Here is a 22,386-nt window from a genome sequence, read left to right as displayed (position 1 = left end):
ATGAAGCACACATTAACGAAGAAATCCCGGAGCATGCATCTAGCTCAGCTGCCACAATGGGAAAAAGTTTATCATCAAGCGTTTGCTCCGACCCTGATGTGATTGGTGAATGGAAGGCGTTCTTGGGCTTCTCTAACCCAAGTGGGCACTTCTATAGCACTGAGAGTGTCAGCCAACACGAGGAGTGTATTTATGAGTCGGTTGAATCCGATGAGCCTATCCAGTTAGAGCAACAAAATCACCAATCCCATAGTCCGCTGATCACCGCATCAGGAACACCATCTATAGCAATCGCCACACCCAGAATTGTAGACGAGACAGAGCCCTTCGTCTTGTCCTCTGACCCTGAATCGAGCATTCTAAGTTCGCCAGCCCTGGAGCCACAACAATATCCATCTATTGCCGATGGTGCAAGCGCACTCCTAGAGCAAGAGCGCGACGAAATTCGAACGGTCCGTTTATCATTCAGTGGCGTTATTCATCAATCAGGAAGTCCACGAAAATCATGGTCTACATCAACTCGGGCCAAACGTCAACATGTGCAAAACAGCGTTGAAAGTATGCATATCCAACCTCAATCCCAGGTAGATGCTCCTCAGAGCAAGACACCAGTAGATGAGGTACAAGAAATACCCCCGGCCTCTGCCGAGCAGCAGCAGGACGACACATGCTCAGAAGATGGATGGATGGCATTTGTTTTTGGAGGCAAAAATTGCGATAGAAAGGACGAAGACGCACTCGAAGAAGCAGTGAAGCAAACTTCAAGGGATCTGATGAACCTAGGTAGCATGGATAGCGATGCAGCTAACAGGGGCACACCACAGCCCGCTATGTCCGCCGAGTCATGGGAGTGTGGGGTTTACCGCCATTTTTCTCCATCTACTTCAGCTACGGACTTAGCTCAGGCCCCCGAGTCCTTGCCGTCAACTTCAGACCGTCTCCAAATATCCCTGCTGCAAAGCGAAGCCCCTTGGAAAGACTCGGCTGATACCATCTCAACTGCAATGCCCTCTGATGATGTCTCAACACACGCCCAACAAGGATCTCCCAACGGGTTGGCGAAAACAACTAGTTCTTTTCGGTTTTCACATCCCAAGTTGTTTGTCGGACGACTTTCTTCAGCACCGAACACGGCATCCAAGGTTCAGGTTGGGGGTAGTGGGCCTAGTGCGGGTGATGGTGGAGGAAAGGACCACAAGCGGAGACGAGTTGGCTCTGCAAAAAGGGCGAAGAGCACCGATGGAAGACCGGATATCCGTAGCCTCCCAAACTTTGAGGATGATCCAATAGAAGAGTAGGTGAGGAAAGAATGATGTTTAACTTGAAACCATAGATATAGGGCATGTTCGTATATAATAGGGCTTTTTTTTTCGTGTTGATAGGATAGAGGTAAGTACCAGAAAGTATCACATCGGGTCCATTGAGACAGCATGGCCACCAACAGCAAATAAATAGAGACCTAAACGTAAACGTAACATCATAGTTAAGACGCATACATTGCCCCAGGGCTCGTGACCGGCTAAGTGTTCAAGAAAATAAAATCGCAGGACTCCGATGTCGCCATTACGCAAAAAAAAAACTAAAAAAAGGAGCCAAGACAAGGGCTTGCTGAAGCCAGTAGGAAAAAAAAGTGGTGATGGTTTGAGATTTAGATCTGATAAGCCAAAGCACTTCATAGAAGTGGATCCTGAGTTGGGGAAGCTAGCCTAGCGGTGCAGGGATACTCCGCCCTACGTCTCAAGTTCGCACCCGGCTTCTTGGCGACTTCACACCCGCTTGTTTTGAAGCTGGGAGGCGGGTGTATATTTGCGCTTCGGGGAAATTATGAATAAAGGCAGGAACAGAACGGCATGGTACTCATTGGTAGCTAACAGACTATACTTGGTCGCAGCGGTCGTAGCTGGTACACAGATATACAGGCGCCAAGTGCAGGACGTCGAGGTACCTGATACTTTATGGGTACTTATTCCAGCTTCACTACCGGCTGTAAGGCGAGGCTTTTGAATGTCCATTACATTTTGCGAAGTCAAGGCAACCGATGGCGTTGTTTTTATTGCTGTTCAAATAATAAACCACCTATCGCACGCCTTTCTACTTCCTTTTGCATTCTTCCTTTTTCTTGTCTTATTTTCCTGTGGATTTTCTGGTGTTGCAACCCTTGCTATGCAACGCTTCGTCGACCCTCTGTCCATCAGCTCATAATCGTCTTATCAGTGACCGCCACTGATGCCACAAATATCAAGCAACAACTTCTTCTCTTTGTTTTTCTTTTCTGTGTGTCTTTTGATACCAGAATCAACTGCTCATTTATAGCGTAGACGTCATTCGTTTTACCCATTATGGCCATTTTTGTCGATCTTGAAGAAGAGCCTTCGCAGGCTCCGGCTGTCCGCTTCCCGAATGTTATCCAACATGAAATCTATCGTGATATAAACCAGCTGCGCATCACCCCCAACATAGAGCAAGAGCAGCCGAAGCCCAAGGCCCGATCCCCATCCCCAACGGTCCCTCAAGATACACAAGAAAGCCTAGAAGAATTATACTCGGCATTAAATAGCGAGCCTGAGGTTCAGCTCCCAGCTGCGATCAGGGCCTTTGCCTGCTACCCGTAAGCTCTCCTTTCCTGGTAACGCCTCTCCACATCTCTACTAGATCATGAAACTTACGCATACCCGTTCCCTTCTAGTGTTGTCATCGCAATTGCCTCCCATATCGATCTCAATACTCTTGATAGCCTCTCGCGCTCTTGTCGTTACATCCATGATTCGCTATTCCAGTTCCACAATGCCCTAATGCGCTCGACGCTACATTGCAACAGGGAGGAGCTGCGTGCGCAGGGGGCTCTGGACCACGAGACTGGGCCGTATGGCTTCAAGACAAACTATTGTGCGAGAGACATGGTATCGGAATGTCGCCGCTGTGGATGCGTGGTTTGCAGAGTAGGTGAACCCATCTAAGGCAATATCGATGCAATTTAAAACTTGCTGCTAACATGTAGGGTAGAACTGCGTGATTAAGCCTCCTGCTACGCCGGCTTTCAAGGGCCGCCATCGCCGGCTATGCCTGGATTGCACCAAAGCCCCGTTAACTTCGCTCTTTGTGCCACCAATGGACGAAAAGTTGGCGAATCGCGAGATTGTGAATCATGCCATGTGCACTTGCCAAGATGAAGGTGTATGGCTATGTAAAAGTTGTGGCCAGGGCAACAATTCGGCAGACAGTCTCTACCACCGGTAAGTGCAAGATACACAAGCTCGGGTCATCCACATCGTATCATTATTTTAAATCTGACCTTTTCTTTATTCTAGGCTATGGAGCTGGCGTCTTCAGTATGGCGAAATTATTGGTGGGCTTGGTACCGGCATAGGCGACGGTGATCGTGGCGTTATATGCGGCCGCGAATCCCGTTGTATTGGAGCCAAGGAGCGCGAGTACGAAATCGACTGTGATGCCGAGGACCGCCGCACACCTAGCCCCACCATTTCTGGCTCTGGCTCTGGCTCCGGCTCTGGATCTTCGTCCCCACAGTTAGGCTTGTCGCACGCTATCACGACCCTCGACTCGGCCAGTGCACAGCTACAGCTCCAAGTCCCGACTGCCCGCAAAGAGCCTGGGTATAGTAGACACCAAATTGAGGGCATCGGCGGCCAGCTACAAACCAAGCTCGTGCGCATGGTGCGAGTCGGAGCATCAGTGCCAGAGTGGAGTGACGAACGAAGCAGCAGGGCTATCCTAGCCAAGGAAATCAAAGGTGAGACTCGGAGCTGGTGTGGATGGTGTTGCAGGCCTATTCCCGGCGAGAAAGATCGCGCAGCTTTTGGTGTTGGACAGAAGTGAATTACGCCGAGTAATGTTACATGGTTGATGCGTAATATTCGATTTCTGGGTGGTATATAAAAGAGCAGATGCATGCTCATAGAGGCTTTATCACATCTGGGGTGAAGTTGTGGTACATGATTTAAGGATAAAGCTTTTTCTCTGCGGAACTTTTAGTTCTCTTAATATTTGTAACATATATTTATACAATATGCTGCTGACCTTCCGCTTTAGATCAACAGCTTTTAATAAGACAAGTACAATTTGCATTGACCGTTGTGTTTTTCCTCATCCTCTCCTTGGATCATGTGATGAAGATAGACTCAACTCCCTTGATACCCGATTTTGAAGTTTCGTCGCTAACATTCCTAATTCACGGTCTATGTAGTAATGTGCATTTTTCCACAAGCCTCGTAGAGCGCACCACGTCCGAAGACATGCCTCGGCCTGATGAGCGAGGGTATTCCTCTAAACAAAAAAGGCACCAAGCTAGATTTTTCGGCGTACTCATAGGTCGCCCCTGAACAACATCTCCTTGCGCTTGACACGGTCTTCCCGTGCCTGCGTTCTCCGTGGACCCCAGCGCGACTTGACCACGTCGAGCTTCTTCGCCAGCTTGTCCTTGTACTCACGCGGAGCCTGAGTGCAGATTGTGACAAAGACCTTCGAGCAGTTGAACTTGGCAGCCAGTTTGGGGATAGTCCAGGTCTCGGGGTCTGTTCTCCGCAGCTCCTGGATCTCGCGGGCATCCTCTCGAGTCAGATGATACGACGGGGTTTTGCCGCGGACAGCGACCTCCAAGCGTGGAGGCAGGTCAGCTTCGGTGAGACGAGGCCCGGTACGGAAGAGCTCCTGCATGTTGTTTTGACGCCGCGGGTCGCTCTTGGGCAAGAACTTGAACGGTGTGTGGAAGACGCTAGCAGCTGACGACGGCGGGTTGTAAATAATGGTGTCCATGCTTTCTCCTGATGGTGCGAATGATTTGTGTGGCGGAAGCGCCAGCGATCGCTTTGTCCGTGCTGTGGTTTTGTGGCCGCGAACGGCGAGAGTAGTCGAGGAGGTGGAGGTTGTTCTACTGGCAGCCACGAGCGGCCGGCGAATGATCTTGGACGCCATTGTATATGAGCAGGAGATTGTGAGGTGGGATGTGTTAGCTTTTGAAGGGTGATTTGTGCAAAACGTCAGTTGCACAAGGTGTAGTAGTTGTCGGAAAAATCCGCTGGCCAATATAACGTAATTGAAGATAATAGAATGAGGAAAAACAGCGGACAAGCAAGGCGTAGATGGCAAGACTTCCAAGCAGGAAATTACTGTGTAAGATTCCGGCAAGTAGCTGGCAGCTTGAGGGAGAGGAGAAAACGAAACGTCTATGAGGCTTAATCCAACACCCAAATTACCGATCGTGAAGCCAAAATCAATTTTGCTTCATATCAAAGTTTGGTAGCCAACTGACCCCACTCTAAACTGGCGAAGGATGGGTCCACTAGCTCGGCTGCAACTGAGCCTTGCTTATGTAATACAAAAACTTGTCATATCACGTGATACAAGACCCACATGATGATTGAGGGTTTTCCTCTGACGCTTCATGATGACGTCGGTCCTAAAATAGTGCGGGGTCCATCTTATTGTTTAGGTCATGCTCCATTTGGAACCATGTAATTCTCCGCGCTAGGCCTTTTTGTTTAGACGGATGATCATGGTGGAGATCATCGATTCTGTTGAAGGTATGTATGACTTATGTCATCGCACGCGTCCCAGGATGGGGATGAGCAAGACGGATTTAACACGTAGTAACTAGTTAGACAGGTCCTTCTCGCATTGTCTGCGCCCGCTTGAGCCACTAATGTCATGGCAGGAAATGACAAGATTTCTGACTTGGTGGCCACAACTTGGGCCGCCTAAACTTCGTATTGTTCCTGGCTCAGGCTTCAGGGCTGTGATGTCTGTTTTTTTTTCCTTTTTTTTCCTTCTTTTCTTTTCTGCGACAGGGGTAGCTGCCAGTCCCCCTGAAGACGGCATGAAAGGGCATGAAGGGGAGCCTTATCAAGGGCAGTTTGGTCTCTCAAGATCAGGCTCTTCTTCCTTAGGACCAGATGTCTAGGACTCGTTTTGAAACAGCGGCCCCTTAACTGCTTTACCTTCTCTGGTTGGCTGCCTTGATTTCTTTTGACTTGCTTAGTCGGCAATATTGCGCCTAACCTCAAATTTACCCCTCGAGAAGGTTTTTTTGTCTCACGGTGGTTCTCGTGCGATTTCTGATAGGTTCCCCAGAGTTCTAGTGGCTTCCTCCTTGTTTGATGCATGCATTGGTAATGCATATCATCACTAAATTTAACAAACATTTACGCATAGGCAAGGCAAGCAAGTTACCAGCATTTTATGCGCAGGGTCTCATTACCTGAAAGTGCGGGCTTAACCATGAAGACAGACGCAGAGCTAGCACTACATGTATCTGTGATATATGTGTTCGCGCCTCTCTGTATGTATGCATATATGTATAGACACATATCATGTCTGCGTGGCGTGAGCCAGCCTCAATTCGTAGTAGCTCGGAGCTATTTTTCAATAGGGAAACAAGAATGCTGGATTATCCATGTGAGCGTGTTGGACCACGGCACTAAAGAGGCTAGCAATCCGTATCACGGGGCGCGCTCTTTGGTGTTATGAAACGACATGGGAATTATTGGAATGAAAGTGACATAGAAGACAGAGATTTGCCTCTTTCATCGCATGTTCAGGCCCCAGGGCTAAATTTATACCATGCAGCTCAAGTTCAAACAAAGTCAAACAGACTGACATCTATTCGCAGCTGGGTTGGCTTGGCTTTGTCCTGAGCATAGTGCACCTGCTACAGATTCCTGGTTCAGGGTTATAATGCAAGGGGTATGGAACTAGTATTTTAAAGCAGCTAGCAAGTTATCTGGACGTTGCCGCGTGGAGGCTGAGGCGTGGTGTCGTATTGGAAGAGGACAACAAGGGACTTTAGGGCTTTATGAAGGCAAATAATGATGATTTAAAAAGAATCAAATTACGACAGAAGCCATTTTTTATTGCGCATGCTCTTACAGTAGTAGTGGTTGAAACATACACGGCAGAAAAGAGGAGCGATACGATGAGGGAAGAAGGGGAGGATGGGGGCTTTATGTTGTTTATCGGCAGTGCCAATGTACCTCTGCAATGAACAATGTACCGCCACATGATGTTATATTTAGCCATTTGAGCTTTGCACATGTGTACAAGGTACACCACACCAGATGCGGTCTGGAGCCTCTTTGGTGGTGGGCAACAGGCTTTAGATCAATTTTCTGTGGCCGCGCAGATGGAGGAAAGAGCAAGACACGTAAAGTAAAGCAAAGCAAAGCAAAGCACACCAAGTAGCAAGTACCAAGTAGCATGAAAGGCACATGACTGCGTTAAGAAGCTCATAGTGCTGACTAGTTCAGGCCAGCCAATTAATGCTGTCAAAATTCATGTGCTAGCTATGTGTGGAGCCCTGACTTTGTTCTAAACTCTTGTGACCTGCAGGGGCTCCACTTTAGGATCGCAGGTAAACTGTGATTTGCGAGTTTCCCAGGACTCTCCACTTTGCATCTCGGGACCTCCCACACAGCAACAGTGCAGCACGACGCAACACAACACAACGCTAATGTAGCATGTAGTTTTGCGGCGATGCCTATGTTTGAGCTTGGTAGGTGGGGGTACGTACCTTTTTATTTTTCTTATTTTTGCGCTGCAGGTAGTTACTTATTCTGATCTAGCAAACGAGAGTAAGTCGTTGTTCAATTCCTGGATAAAATCTTGCTGCTTCTTTCATTTATGTTCCGGACCTTCCCCTCATTTTAGTCTCGCTTGCTCCCTTAGCTTCTTTCCTCTTCTTTTATTTTCTGTCTTCATATCCTGTCTCTCCCTTTATGCATCTTTCTGTCCTTCTGCTGATTTTATCTCTCTTTTACTTGCCTATTTGCTCTCTCAGTTTGCGTCCATCACCTTCCAAGCCTCTATATCCCCGGTGCTGAAATTTAATTGCCGTCGCCTTCTTAACACAAGCCTCCACTCTATCACGTACAACCCAAACGCCACCCACCCACCTGCATCAGAACGCGCACGCTGGTAGTAGTCTTCTGACATTGCAGCCTCCTCTTTACTTCTCCCGTCTTCTCTTCCTGTCTTGAGACAGCAACGCCCGGCTCATTACCTACTCCCTTGCTCCTCTCCAACAACTTATAGCACTAATTCCGATCCCACTATCGCAACAAATCAGCGCCGGTCTTCTATCTGCTTCTTCTTTGCTCGTTGATATCATCAATCTCCGCAAACCTATAGCGGCCCACACGCTCTTGTTTCTAAACTGCAAGTCATCGCTTGTCGCCTTCGCCCGCAGCCCAGGAGAAACTGCCTTGTGCCCTTTTTCTTTTTCCAGCTTGCTACATCCACAGGCACCTTTTCTGGTTTTCCGTACTACCTTCGACAAAAATCAAGCCATTTATAGTCCACCCAACCTCCGGGTCGATTTTCATCTTTCTGAGAACTTCTCTCAGCCACTCAGTTCGCTTCTCATATTCAGAGTGACACGACGCCAGCTGCTCAGGTAAGTAGTCCTGTCATACAACTACACCACTGATTAGTGTTTGGCTCTGGCTAGCCTTACACGGCTGCATGCCACTTTCAAGCTCAAGCTGGAGCCCGTGGGTTTTATTCCACTTCCCTCTTCACTCGATTGGCTTGTGCATTCTATTTCCCCATTCCTTCAAGTCCCAAAGTCTTCCTGTCATGACGTTCAGCGGCCGCACTTATCTCCTCTTTCATCGACCCGCACTCATCCCACCCACCCGATACTAAGCCACGCATTATGTTTATTTCTTGCTCCTCGTATGCATTCCTGTATGTGTGCTTGGATCTCATGGAAATATAATTGCCTATTGGGCCCTTCCTCCCACTATTTTATGTACTAAATTTCGCCTACTCCCATACATGTCTTTCTCCTTTGCTCGTACTACTGATGCGCTGCAGCGTCACAACACTGACGCAATATTACGCCTCTCCTCATTCCACACCTCATTCTTTCTGCCCTCTATATTTGCCTCAAACGATCCTAAGCGGCCACACGCACATTGTCAATTTGTTTGCTAAACCACTGCCCCTCAAGAAAGAAAAAGAGTTGCAATGCCCACAACAAACAAGTCGATCCAATCATCTTTACTCCACCCGCTGCATTTTTGTTTTGGTCACACGCTTCACCACCCCGGCGACCGAGCCCACATCAACAATTCATCCATTAACTTAATGCTATGCCCGTGCCCTTTAAAATAATATGCACTGCACTTCCCCATCTCTCTCAATCCTATCCCATCTGATTCCATCCTATGACTGCCCATTTTGCCCCTCTTGGATACGATTCTAATATTACTATATAGTTGCTCATCTCTCCCTCTCTTATCCTTTATTTGGCTTCAACCTCTCCTTGGCCGACCTGCTCCTTCTCGATTTCTCTTTGCGTTTTGGCCACCTCCATCTTCTAAACATGAGCGCCCAGGTTGTTACTAGTGACATCCCCTCTGCCTCCAGCATTGTAGACCTCGCCCGCCCTAGCACTCTGCGCAACATGTCTTCATTTACACGCACCCCTGCCCCACTACCTCAATCCGACAAAGGCTTCTTTAATCCTTCTTCGCCGAGTCGTGCCATGTCTAGTTCTCCCCGTCTTTCTTCGCCCGCACGATCTCAAATCTTTGAGCGTGATGTCCAGGATAGTGTTTTCACCGTCCCCTGCTCTCCTGCTATTCCAGGACATATCCAAACAGAAAACCACATCCCCTCGGTTCTCGATGCCTCCTCAGAAGCAATCACCGATCGTGATCTTAATCCCGATTCTGTGGAGATTGTTACGCATAATAGTCATCAAACTGCAGCCTTCTCTGTTGCCACCAACATCCCCCATAGTCCCATTGCTCAGTCGTCTGATTTTCTGAGCACCTTTGGAGCCGATGATTTGGCCTCCTTATCTGAGAAAGACCATGACGATTATGTCCCTAACGATGAGCTACCTGACACGGCCGATGTCCGCCGTTTGAGTTTCATTTCCTTTGCAGATGTCGTTCAGGGTGAACAGCTCGGAGCTCCCGTCATTGGCAGTAGCAGAAGCTCTGTTCATATGGCTGGATTGACATCTCTTTCGAGCCTCAACCAACCTGTGTCACCGTTCCGGTCGGCCTCGCCTATTCTTTCATCGGTTTCTTCGCAAGTCACCAGTAGACGTTCGCTGAACAAGTTCGATTTGTCAACAAGCCCTGAAGGTCCTCTACGTAGCCCAGATATGTCTCCTTCTCGCAAGTCGGTGACTAGTCCTATTGCTATGCACCACTCAGCCAATTTCGGCCCAGCAGGGAGCGAGGTTACAGTTGAAACAATGGCTCAGGCACTTCGCCGCACCGCTAGCAGTGATTTGAGCGGTAACATCCGAAGCTATCCTACCAGCCCTATTTAGGAGCCTAGGCGGGAGTATTGTCTGCCAGCTTAAATGACCGGCTGACTTGCAACTTTCAACCAGCCTTCTCCCTCATTTCTTTGATTTCAACTGTTTCATCGTACGACAGACCCACGCTCTGTTTTTGTTCTTCTTTTCTTTTGCTTCTAGATGGTGGTACCACTAGGTCCCCTTTTTCTTTTTCCCCATTTTCTTTTTTTTGCTCTTTTAGCGTTACGCTCCATGACAACTAAGCGAGAGACTTTCCCTTGCCTTGCCTTTCGTTCGATTTCTTTTGGCGTTCTTGTTTTGATTCGATATCACCGCATCTTGTATATTTGCTCGTCCTAAGGTTGTGTTAAATGTTCAGCACATGTATGTATTTTGTTTTTTAGAGTAGTTAACGATTGTGTTTTGTTCTCGCATTTTGTCACTTTTGGTGCTAGCAAACGGTAGCGATTTTCTTGGCATGTGAAGTTTAACTTTTATGTATTGCATATCTGCAATCTATAGAACCTGTTTATGAGCTTTGTGTCAAGGAGTCAATCTCATGGCATCCATGAACAAAGGCAACTTTAGAAACTTTTTTCAGGTCACGATGACCATTGTTCATCCAGAATCATCATCCAAGCCCTACCTACATCAATGGGGCTGGCTCATGTGCAAGAAAAAAAAGGAAGGAAACAGCAAAGAAAAGGACAAGATAAATCCAACAACGCAAGATACACCATGTAACAGCCGTGCGGAAAAGACAGAGCAGAAAGGGAGCAGAAAGGATAAAAAGAAAACAAAAAACGAGAGCAGCAGCATCAAGAGGAAGCTGAAATCACATCAACGAAGCTCTGTATGTGCTGGAGAAGTCCAACCACAACATATACGCAAGCTCATGTCCATGTGTGCAAGAGTAAGTAGATTCGTAATAAAGGTCGTCAGGTCGGCGGCAATGGCGAGAAGCAGAGGGAAAAGGGAGACAGAGAAACAGATAGAGGAAAGAAACAGAGGGAGGGGCACCCCAATAAAGCGAAACGAGAAAAGCGCAAAACACAACTAAAGAAAAAAAAGCCTTTAGAAGCGCTCCTTCATTCGGGCCGAGACGCCGCGTAGATTGTTGTACACCTTGCCGGGCTGCTTGCCTAGAATCAACGCACACACACAGGCTTTGGCAATCTGCGTAGGCTTATAAGCACCGAGAATGTGGATCTTGGAGTCCGCGAGGACTATTCTCGTGCGAGTGGCGTTCTCGATGGCGAACTGGTAAATGGATTAGAGCTGTTAATTTATGCTTTTATGTCGTAGGATTTTATGTAAGTACTGATAAACATTTACCTTGGTTTTGCCATCCTTTCCAGCTATGCGGCCAATGGCACGCGAAAGATGGTCGCCCTGCAACGTTTTCACGTCTTTGATCTCAAAGGTTTCTATGTAGAGATCCTCCAATCTCAAGAGCTGCAAGCAGGAATTTATATCAGCAAAATAATCTTTACCCCGTTCCCTCTCTTGTTTTGTCATGTATGCCAGCTGGATTTGCGCGGGAAGAGAAAGCAGCAAAGTGAGCCCATATAGCTTTTCGCCAACTTACAGCAATAGCATCCTCAATCTCAAAGCCTAGAGAGAAGGCCTTAACAAAGTCCTCGGCCTTCTGAAGCGCACCGGGATCAGTAGTGTGCTTGGAATTGCGTAGTTCAACAGCCTTGCGCTTAGTGTTGAACCGAGTCTGGATCTTCAGGTGCTCAACCAGAGGCGGGTAGATACGCGGCCAATTAGTCTTTAGCGGTGTCAGACGGTGTGGCGGTATCCGAACTTGACGGGTCTGGATTCTAGTCGCAGCGGCCTAGTATCGACGAAGGTTCCGGGTCAGTCACGGCTGCAGTGTAGAGGGGCGGGAGGGGGGTTAGAAAGCTTAGGGGCTTTCTGGTGAGGAAGTCATATTGGCCATACCACATCCTTAGCGGCGTCGAAGCGCGGACGACCTTCCATGTCCTCGTCCAGCACCATCTCGGTGTCGTCGTTCTGTGCGACTGCGTTCTGGGGCTCAAAGTTGGGGGTAATAGAGCTGGCGCCCTCCAGTAGTAGATCATCATCGTTCTCGTTCTCTTGCATAATCTCCTCGACAACAGAGAAGGCAGCGGCAGCGGCGGCGTCGGCCGCTTGCGGGGTATCGATCGGCTTCAGAGCGGTAGGTGCAGACATGGTAGGCGATTTATACTAGGCCGTTCTAAGACGAGGGTGTAGGTATTAAAGTAGATACTTTCTGATGGCGGCTTAGGCGAGGCAAGCGTTCGAATGGGAGTAGTTTTGTTGATGACTGCCCTTGTCGTAGAATAGTAGAAGACTTTACCACGGTCTTCTTCACTCACTAAAAAATAAATAGTTACGATGAAAATTATTTGATTATCGAGATTTTTTTGGCGGGGAAAGTGACAAACGACAGGGAAAAAAAAATCAAGACTAAAGAGGCTTTATCGTGGATATTCTATTGGTCCGATAAGCGCTTCCTTAACACTAGCCCTTAGCCCAGCCTAAACCTTCCCTGTTACCTCTGTCCTAGGCCTCAAGGCAAAACTTCGAGTAGATGGATAATCAACATCTTGAGAAGGAGTCAAAGAAGAATGCCCAGTAGATTATTAGATGACAAGCACACAAAGCCATAACGCCTAAAATAACGACTCTTTTTTCCCATTATTTCCTTTTTAGCTCTGCTGCAGCTGCATGCTCACGCAATAGAGCCACATGAAGCTCACATAAAATCGTCTCATTGCTCTCAATTGAGCTTAACCAACACTACCGATTGCAATAGTTCTGCCTTGTCTGCCCGAATTCCAATATTGCATTTTTCCTGTGCCGTGCCTTCAGCCTTCCCTTTTCTCTTCTTTCTTTTTTTCCTTGTTCTAGCATATCCTCACGTCTTCTTTGCCTATTCATCTTGATTGTGCTTCATCCGTCCCGATTACTGGATAAATTACCCCTTGCCTGTTTGCAGCTAGAATCCACGAACGAGCCTTGCTACAGCGTTAAATTCTTTTTTTCGCCCCCGGTAATAAACTGACCACCCGCCCGACCTTGTCCATCAAGCTTTGTAACCACAGTCTCTCTATCCAAATAAATTAGTCGTGAATAGCCGCCACTTTAACGTGGCTGGCTTGCATTTCTCCCCCACCCCCATTTCGTTCCTGACTACTGCTGGCTTTCTGCATTGCAGTTGGACGACCATGACCCGGGACAATGTCTAGCCGCCATATCTCGGTCCTGTCCGCCGTTCTTAACCGTGGTGGCTCTATCCCACTATCGAACGCAGCAAACACCGGTGCAACCAAAGCTCTAAGGTGCAGCCTTGTGCCCGCATCTCCATCAGCAGCACCATCCCATTCACTATACAGGCCATTTTCCTCTACCTCCCATGCAACTTTACACAGGAGTGGCCTGACACCACCATCCCCCCACTATGCATCTCCCCATCGTCGCCTCTCTCGCAAGCTCTTTCCAAGGCCTTTCTCGACAACTACAAGCTACCTTGCGGTGCATCTAAAAACTCATGTTCTGCGAGCCACTGCGACGGCCAATGGCTCTGTTAGGCCTCCAACTGATATACATCTCGTAAAAACTTGTCGCTATCCTACCCGCTCAAATCACATATGGCTGGAGCTATGTCGTAGGTATAGCAACCTCCCTCCTTCCCCGGGTGAGAACAGCGATAGCGGCCGGTCATCATTTAAACCCCCGCAAAACACCACAAAGCCAACAGCCGAAAAACAGGATGAATCTCCCACCTACCATCCCTCAGCCGAACCCAAGCCCGGGACCGGAACGGATACTATAGCCCACCAGGTCTCCAAATATCTCCACCTTCCAAACTTGCCGACACTCAACAATTTACATGCAATTCACCGCCCAACAAAAGAAGAGCTGCTATCTGCGGCCAACGGCTTCTGGCAGCGGCTCAAAGTGCGCTTCAAGTGGGCGTCCATTCGCAGCATGCGACCTTGGAACGCTGATGAATGGGGCGCCTTTGTTTCATGGTTCATGCTGGGCCATATTGTCTGGATTCTTGTAGGAACAACTACGTTTTTCTCCATTATCATCTGGGCCATAAATACGGTGGTCGCGCAAGGTTCGTCCAATGCTCTAATTGTCGTAGCCTCGCATCGATCTATAAAACCAACTAACGTCCTACGGTGTAGAAACCCTTGCCCAGTGGATTGGCGATTACCTCACACAATCTGCTGGAGTTACTATTGTTTTCGAGTCGGCTATAGTGCCAAAGTGGAAAGATGGTGTCATCTCGTTCCGCAATGTATTTGTTTCTCGCCGCCCTGGTCAAATTCTGTCATCTGTGAGCAAAGGCTCTTCCACTGATGCTGCTGCAGTCGCAGCCGCCGAACGTCAGCCTGTAGACTCTGGATCTACTGTTCCCATCACTGTTGATGATGGGAACTATACACAGTACGATGTCACCATGTCGACTGTCAATGTCACCTTGTCTTTCTTAAAGTGGTGGAATGGCAAAGGATTACTCAAGGACGTTGAAATCAAGGGTGTCAGGGGCATCATCGACCGTACTTCTGTTTTCTGGCCAGAAAATCTGGGCAATCCCCTTGATTACCGCTATGAGCACCAGCCCGGTGATTTTGAGCTTGACTCATTCAAAATGGAGGATTTTCTGGTGACGGTGCACCATCCCGATGGGTTTCGGCCATTCCCTGTCAGTATATATTCGTGCGAGCTGCCCAAGCTACGAAAACATTGGCTGTACTACGACTTCCTTTCCGCTAATCACATGTCCGGATCTTTTGACGGTTCTCTCTTTACAATCCATCCTAGGCAAGTTCAGACATATGGCCCTGCTGCAACCTTGGGAACTATGGGTGTTCATATGGAAAGCATTGGTCCCCCTGAAGCCTGGAAAAAGGTTAGCCGTATGCGTATTGATGGACTTAAGATCGATCACTTGAATCGCGGTGTCGCTGGCCCGTTCGGCTGGATCTACGAAGGCAATGTGGATATTGTCGCCGACATCATCTTTCCTAACGACGAGGATGAAGGCCTGAGCAAGGTTGTTTCCGATGTTTACGACCACCTCGAAGAGATTGTCATCTCTAATCGCGCTCGTTTCTTGAAAGAAGCACCAGAGTATCTTGATCGAACCGGACTATCGGCTGTCTATAAACCAGCCTTTTCAATTCATGCTGTGCCTTCAGATGCCGAAACTGAGGCCGAGCCAGAAACACATGTCTCTGCAGTCCCATCTTCTTACACACTACCCTCTCGGACACCAGTCTTTTTCGACGATCATTATCACAACGACCACCCTCCACCATCTCGCGTGAGCCTAGCTAATCAGGATGACCGTCGCTACGTCCTTTTTGATCTTCGTATCAATCTAAACGATGTCAAGGCTACTATGCCACTCTTTACAAACGACATGTCCTATGTCAACCAGGCTCTAGTGCGTCCTATCGTCGCGTACATCAATGCAAAGCGTACGCGCATCCCTATATCATGTCGGCTTGTCAAGAGACACAGCGATTTCCGTGGCTCGCTGTCTGCCTGGGACTGTGGTCTAATGGATGATCTGTCAGCCGAGACGTACGATGCATTTGCTCGTGATGTCGAGGACCAGCATAACCGCGTCCGCCGACTTCGGAAGGTTGGCTTCTGGACACTGTCAATGGCTATCCAGGCTCTTTTCATGGGCATGGCTGGAAGTGTCATGTGAAAAAAAAAAAAAAAGTACGCAACTCTGTGCTTTCTTTATTACCAGAATCACATATGGACTTTTTTCTAGGCTACCTCGGAGATTAGTCCTTCAAGGGTTAGGGGTAGCCTTAGGCTTATTAGGGTTGTGATTACCCAGATCTTGCTCTGTTTTGGGACTAGTGGAGATGTAGGGTTTCTTAACCACCACCTGCAAGATTGATTTCTTGTCAATTAATCTTTCTCTTTCTTTTTACTTGCATCTTGGCTTTTTCTTGCGCTAACCTGGAAATTCCCAACGAAATCAAAATGTTTGCTATCCGCAACACTCTCCGCGCTGTCCGGCCTGCTCTTGCCCGGAAGACTTTTACCCCGCGTGTTGCCGCGCCTATTGCGCGTCGGTCCTATCACGAAAAAGATGAGTACCCATTTAACCACCCCTCTCCTTCACCTTAATTATTGGCAGATGCTGTCCAATTTCATCGCCCCTTGCCTCAGTGTCGCGTTGTCATGATCAAGACGTGTCTGGCTGTTTATGGCTTCGGTGGTGGGAGTGCAACACATTGCCGTAGCAGTATTGCTATCTCCATTCCATTCGCCGCAACTTTTTTATTTGCCTCTCAGCTCTGTGCCCTTGTTTTACGTCATCTGGTTTTGTGATATCTAGCGCCGAGGCCGAGGCCGAGGCGGAAAAATTTGGTGAAAAAATAAAATCCGATTTCGAGCGGCAAAATGCTAACTTCTATGCACTGATCGACCACTATACCAACCCCCGCAACGTTGGCTCTCTTAATGGCAAGGATCCCAATGTTGGATCTGGTCTTGTTGGTGCCCCGGCCTGCGGTGATGTCATGAAGCTTGATATTCAAGTGGACGAGAAGACTGGCACTATCATTGATGCCCGATTCAAGACCTTTGGCTGTGGCTCGGCCATCGCTAGCTCTAGCTATGTCACCACGCTAGTTAAGGGCAAGAGACGTATGTTATCCCAATCTTTCGGCTAAATGTACTAGACCATCACAATTAACATACCATAGTCGAAGAGGCTGCCAAAATCCGAAACGTCGACATTGCATCAGAGCTTTGCCTGCCTCCCGTGAAGCGTAAGTTGGAGATAAGCGACAATATTGAAGTCTTGTGACTGGCGCATTTTAGATTACTAATCAAGAAAATCATGAATTTTAGTCCACTGTTCCATGCTTGCCGAAGATGCCATCCAGGCCGCTATTGCCAACTACAAGAGCAAACGTACTGCCTTCACTCCCAGCAATCTAAGCGGCACTGCTAAGACTCTCGAGAGTGCTTAAGATTGCCTGCCCAACTCATCGCCGCCTCTGTTTACCATCTACCGTTTGCCGCCGACTACCAGTACCAGGATTCATATCTCCCATTCTCATGCCCACATCCTTCTCCAAAACTATACCATGTAACATATGCCATTATCTGTTTTGCTCGTTTGTTCTTGTAATACACATCCCCTACGGCCATGAGCTCGACAACAATTTCGAAACCTCTTGTCACTTGTTTTCGATTCTTTTTTCTCCTCTCTACGTATGAATTACGACACATTCTCTCAATTTGTTCTTTAAAATAGTACCAACACTTAATTTTTTCTTTTTCTGGGAATGTGTGTAGGTCTTGATCAAAAACAAAAACAAGCACAATAGAAAAATGAAAACGGACCAGTGAACTAGCAAAACCATCTCCTGTATCGTGCATATAGTACTCTATCGCTCACTTTTAATAGAATGAACAGGTAAAACAAAAACGGGCGAGGTCAAGACGAAGAAGGAAAACAATAAAGATTGATAAATGTAAGACGGAAACAAGAAAATATGGGAAATAATAAGGGAGGTATTGTGACAGTATCTGGGGTCGTTAATGACGTCAAGAATTTGAGTGTGAAGGGAAAATAGTGCAAGCCAAAGGAAAGACATAGGAAAAAGAAAAAGAAAGATGGGAAGGGAGATGTATGGCGAGGCTTTTGTTTGCTTTTTTTCTTTTCAAGGCGGGGGATGGGGAGGGGGGACTCCTTTCCTTGCTTTGTTCGTCTGAGATTCAGGCGAAATGCATTTACTTGATCTCCAGGAGCTTAACGTCAAAGGTCAACTGACTGTTGCCCGGGATGCCAGGCAGAGACTTGGAGCCGTAGGCCAGAGGTGCGGGGATAGTCAGGCGACGCTCGCCGCCAATGGCCATGCCGGAAACACCAATGTCCCAGCCCTTGATGACCTCACCCTTGCCGAGCTTGAAGTAGAAAGGCTTGCCCTTCTTGTTGGCGTCAAAGACCTTGCCATTGTCAAGCTTGCCAATGTAGCGCATGCCGACAGTGTCACCCTTCTTAGCAGCACGGCCAGCGCCAACCTTGCGATCATCGACAGTCACGCCCTGCACAACTCTCTTGCTGGGGGCAGCAGCCTTAGCAGGAGCAGCGGGCTTGGCATCAACCTTCTTCTCAGAGGGAGTAGGGCCCTGCTCCAGCTGCTTGGCAAACTGGACCTTCTTATCGCCCTTCTTAGTCTCGGCAGCGGCAACAGACTTGCCCTGGTTGTTCTTCTGCTTCTTGGTCTTGTCATCGGTCTTGATCATCTCGTCTAGGTTCTCTTCGGCAGCACGCTTCTTGCCCTTCTTGGCAGAGGTGTCGACCAGCTTGGGGGCTTCTTCCTCAGACTCGATCTCGGTAATGCGGGGGTTAGCAAGGTCGTCAAGCTCATCCTCCTCAGATTCCTCCTCGGAGTCTTCCTCCATGTCCTCGGGCAGCTCGTAATCTTCATCCTCATCGCAAGAATCGCAGTCCTCATCATCATCCTCGGGAGGGATGACGTAGTTACCGGTCAGGTAGACGTTGTGGGTACCACTGACAACGAAGAAGACGGCCTCTCCCTCGGAGATGTGAATGTCAATGGGCTGTTGGAAGTTCTGTGGGGTTGTTAGCATTGAGTTTATTACTGACAATGACTTGAATGTGATGATGTTACTTACGCGCTGGGTGTCCAGGGTGCAGATGACGAACTCTTCGGGCTCGTTCTCGGGATCCTCGTCATCCTCCTCCTCCTCATCCGAGTCAATGGCAATGCTCTTGCCCTTGCCCTTGTTGGGCTTGACATCTTCCATCTCGTCGTCCTCATCCTTGGCAGCCTGGATCAGCTTAGCCAGGGCAGCAGCGCGGGCAGACTTCTTAGACTTGGAGGGGTCGGAGGGACCACCGTTCTCCTCCTCACTATCATCCTCGTCGTCGGAGGCGTTGAGCAGAGCCTCCATGGCCTCCTCATCGAAGTCTTCATCATCTTCATCCTCCTCATCAAAGTTAGGAGGCATGCGGATGAGCTTCAAGGTAGAGCGAGGAACTTCGGGAATGTTACCCTCAGCGTCAGCGACGGGAGAGGCAGTGGGGTCGATAGCGGCCATGGTGATGCGGAACTAAGGGTTGAGGACACAGTTAGCACAAGGCTATGAACGAATAGATTAAGCTAAACGGGCAAACGGCATTTAGGCCGATTGGCACAAGGCGAAAATTTTGCGCCGAAATGCCAGGCTGCCACTGTTGCCGCCGCCACTGATGCGCGTTGCGATACATGATACATCGTCAAGACATAGTAGGCTTGTGGAGCAGGAGAAGGAGGAGAAACTTACGTGAGCCTCGACATTGCGAGCGGCGGGAACCAGAATCTCACCGGCAGGGACCTCCAGGCCGTAGACACCAACGGGAAGGAAAGACATGATGGTATATGTGATGGATGGGGGAAAAGATAAAGTCTGGAGAGAAAGAAGCAAAGTAGGAAGGAGTTGAGACTTTTGATTATTCGATCTTGAGGATAACAAGGGGAAAGAAAAGAGATGAAAGCAAATTAACTAAAGAGAGGAAGAGACAGAGGAAGAAGAACGAAGGAAAAAAGAGATGCTGGAAATTATGAAGGGGAGAGATGTAGCAAAAAGCCAGAATAAAAAATCTCGAACTTTTTTTTTCTGTCTCTCAAATCGCCCCACATAATGGCTGCACCGATTCTTATTGGTCGGATAAGGGAAAACGGGGCTTATCAGCTTTCGCGACGGACCAGATTTTTTTTTCCTTAGCGCAAAGGGCAGAAAAAAAAAAAGAAGATGGTTGTTCTCATTTATAACGAGATCAATACAGGACGAAAAAGCAAGGATGTGCCGATATTTGGTGGCCAAGGAGTGTCAACTGCAGCTGGGGTCTAGTTGCTTACTACTGACCTACTGTTTGGCGCTGTATTTTTCTTAGATTCTACATCTAATCTGCAGGCGCCTTGCTTGCCGTCAGCCTTGTCGCAACCATCATCTTCAAAAATGCGGCTTCACCGCCTTTGACCTGACGGGTCGCCCAGCTTCGTCGACCGGGGCAACAGAGACTGCAGGAAGTTTTTAGTGGGCTTTAGTGGGGCCTCTAGCTTTCATGCTTATTGTTTTTCACCCCGCCAACAACGCCCCCACTCAAACAAGAAGAATACAAGTAAAAAAAAAAGAAGAGTATAACTCTGCTTGTGCAGAAGCTCTGGCCTTTCCAGACTGTCTGGCTATCAAAAATGAACCGAGGCGGACTTGAACCGCCGACCTTTTGTGTCCATCCATTCGGAGATGAGTGTTAGACAAACGTGATAACCAACTACACCATCGGTCCTTGATGATGATGATGATGATGATGAAATTCAGTTTATACTCTAGGGACTATCTGCGGCCCCACTTTGGGAGTCCGGAGCTCTTTCGAGGACCGTATTTTCTGGCGCCTGTTTTTTCTGTACCCCCTCCGCCCATGTCTGTGTGGTCCCGGGTCACGGCTTTGCCGTACCCATAGGGGCCTCCACAGGACATTCCCCTGCTGACTCCATCCCCGTAAGGAGAAGAGAGGAAAAAAGGCAGGGAAGAGGGCTTCCCGTATTTTCCCTCCCTTCCCCCTACCCCACCGGTAAACCCCAGACCAACCCTAAACCCAGAAGAGGGGAGTCTGTCCCAACTTCCCCACAATCATTCGATCCTCTGAAAATTCTGCAGTGCCCGGAAATCGTGAAGATCACGAAGTCAGGACAGCAGCTTCCAGTGCAGCCTGGGAAGCCTTTTCCATAAATTTTGTCTAAAATCCAGACTGTGTGAGCATCCGGGGCTCATGGTTAGTCCTTCCGCTTCTTCGATGCGCTGCCTGTTTGGTGTGGATGTGACCTCGAGGCAGTCCCCTTTCTGGTGACCTGACCCGAAAGTCACCAGTCCGTCGTCAGACGGGACCGCAAGAAAGAACAAAAACAAAAGGAAAAAACATAGGAAATATTTTGGACTGTGTGAACTCTCAAAGTTTAGTCCTGAGTGTGTGATGGTGTGTTCCTTGAGGTGGATTGGTGTTGCGGCGATGAGGTGTTGACGATCGCGAAAAAGGTGTCGTGGAAAAGGGGGTGGATCGACGACGAGGTTAACCTCAAGGTTGGGTAAGTGCGGCCTCAAGGCATCACAGCTCATTTGCCATAAAATAATAAAGAATGAAAAAACGGTTATCGGTGTCATAAACGTTTTCCACCAGAAACCTGAAAAAAGGGGAGGTGCCAGACCTCAAAGGTACCCCCCCGAGGGTTGTAGGAGGGAGAGTTGACCATCGGTCCTTGGCTGTTTGGGCCATATAGCCCCCTAAGTAGGCTCCAATGAGCCGTGCCCGGAAAGCCCGAACGGCCCCTACACTTCTTCGCCCAAAACTTCCCTCCTTCAACTCCAGGAAAAGGAGGTAACCCTAAGCAACCCTACAAATATACGCTCTACAACGACAAAGACGACAAACAAGATAAAACGAAGACACTATGGAGTGGGAGGTTGCACCAGGGATCACCCCGCCGGACCTCACCCAAGAGAACGAGACAGACGATGGCCGCCCGGACGCGTCCATTGAAAGCGAGGTGGAGATGACCGACGCGAATGACACCGTGGTCACAGGCGAGGAGCCGGTGAACACACCCGTGCAAAAGGTCGCGAAAGAAACGCGCGACAAAGCCAACAAGCCTCACGAGCGTCAGGCTGTGGAGAAAGAGACGCCTGACGAGGCCATCAAGCCCCGCGAGGGACAGGCCGTGGAGAAAGAGACGCCTGACGAGGCTACCAAGCCCCGCGATGGCCGGGCCACGGAAAAAGAACGCAACATAGCGTTAGCACGCAGAGGCATCGCTGCGGAACTGAGACAGTTCGAGATGAGGGCGAAGGCCACACTCTGGCTGGCGGAAACCATACCGGAAGTATGCAACCAGGCCATCGCAATGGCCAAAGGAGACGCCACTGTGAAGAAACTGGCTGGCCACGTCTCCGCGGAGTTCAGAGTGATGCTCAAACTCCTCCAGGGAGGCCAGACCACAGGCAACCCTAAGGCAAGCGTCCCAAAACACGCAGACACAGGAAGGAAACCAATGCCCCGATCCAGAAGAAAG

General features: G+C 48.7%; 8 protein-coding genes across 8 annotated transcripts; 5 read left to right on the top strand and 3 right to left on the bottom strand.

Annotated features, from left to right (window-relative positions):
- Positions 1–56: 56 nt before the first annotated feature.
- Positions 57–1,298, top strand: HOO65_030353 (uncharacterized protein; the record flags this gene model as incomplete). Its single annotated transcript, XM_071000380.1, has 1 exon — positions 57–1,298. The coding sequence occupies one exon, from the start codon at positions 57–59 to the stop codon at positions 1,296–1,298; it is 1,242 nt and encodes a 413-aa protein (XP_070860032.1).
- Positions 1,299–2,339: 1,041 nt separating this feature from the next.
- HOO65_030352 (sulfate transporter protein) lies at positions 2,340–3,837 on the top strand (the record flags this gene model as incomplete). The annotated part of the gene is made up of 4 exons (XM_071002164.1): positions 2,340–2,608; positions 2,819–2,939; positions 3,004–3,233; positions 3,309–3,837. The coding sequence occupies 4 exons, from the start codon at positions 2,340–2,342 to the stop codon at positions 3,835–3,837; spliced, it is 1,149 nt and encodes a 382-aa protein (XP_070860031.1).
- A 486-nt stretch (positions 3,838–4,323) lies between these two features.
- On the bottom strand, positions 4,324–4,932 carry HOO65_030351 (mitochondrial 54S ribosomal protein mL58; the record flags this gene model as incomplete). Its single annotated transcript, XM_071000379.1, has 1 exon — positions 4,324–4,932. One exon carries the CDS (start codon positions 4,930–4,932, stop codon positions 4,324–4,326), a length of 609 nt encoding a protein of 202 aa, XP_070860030.1.
- Positions 4,933–9,337: 4,405 nt separating this feature from the next.
- On the top strand, positions 9,338–10,300 carry HOO65_030350 (uncharacterized protein; the record flags this gene model as incomplete). Its single annotated transcript, XM_071000378.1, has 1 exon — positions 9,338–10,300. The coding sequence occupies one exon, from the start codon at positions 9,338–9,340 to the stop codon at positions 10,298–10,300; it is 963 nt and encodes a 320-aa protein (XP_070860029.1).
- A 1,044-nt stretch (positions 10,301–11,344) lies between these two features.
- Positions 11,345–12,469, bottom strand: HOO65_030349 (eukaryotic type KH-domain (KH-domain type I); the record flags this gene model as incomplete). Its single annotated transcript, XM_071002278.1, has 4 exons — positions 11,345–11,530; positions 11,606–11,725; positions 11,859–12,044; positions 12,218–12,469. 4 exons carry the CDS (start codon positions 12,467–12,469, stop codon positions 11,345–11,347), a joined length of 744 nt encoding a protein of 247 aa, XP_070860028.1.
- A 1,252-nt stretch (positions 12,470–13,721) lies between these two features.
- HOO65_030348 (Mitochondrial distribution and morphology protein) lies at positions 13,722–15,992 on the top strand (the record flags this gene model as incomplete). The annotated part of the gene is made up of 3 exons (XM_071001954.1): positions 13,722–13,795; positions 13,939–14,387; positions 14,458–15,992. 3 exons carry the CDS (start codon positions 13,722–13,724, stop codon positions 15,990–15,992), a joined length of 2,058 nt encoding a protein of 685 aa, XP_070860027.1.
- Positions 15,993–16,279: 287 nt separating this feature from the next.
- Positions 16,280–17,277, top strand: HOO65_030347 (iron sulfur cluster assembly protein 1, mitochondrial precursor; the record flags this gene model as incomplete). Its single annotated transcript, XM_071002309.1, has 4 exons — positions 16,280–16,367; positions 16,595–16,948; positions 17,008–17,073; positions 17,156–17,277. 4 exons carry the CDS (start codon positions 16,280–16,282, stop codon positions 17,275–17,277), a joined length of 630 nt encoding a protein of 209 aa, XP_070860026.1.
- A 766-nt stretch (positions 17,278–18,043) lies between these two features.
- HOO65_030346 (FK506-binding protein 4) lies at positions 18,044–19,690 on the bottom strand (the record flags this gene model as incomplete). The annotated part of the gene is made up of 3 exons (XM_071002112.1): positions 18,044–18,889; positions 18,953–19,390; positions 19,604–19,690. 3 exons carry the CDS (start codon positions 19,688–19,690, stop codon positions 18,044–18,046), a joined length of 1,371 nt encoding a protein of 456 aa, XP_070860025.1.
- Between the last annotated feature and the right edge of the window lie 2,696 nt (positions 19,691–22,386).

Source organism: Ceratocystis lukuohia, assembly GCF_044167205.1.
Source record: "Ceratocystis lukuohia strain C4212 chromosome Unknown Supercontig3_pilon, whole genome shotgun sequence".
In the NCBI taxonomy this organism is placed as follows: Eukaryota; Fungi; Ascomycota; class Sordariomycetes; order Microascales; family Ceratocystidaceae; genus Ceratocystis; species Ceratocystis lukuohia.
This window is presented reverse-complemented; position numbering and strand designations above follow the sequence as displayed.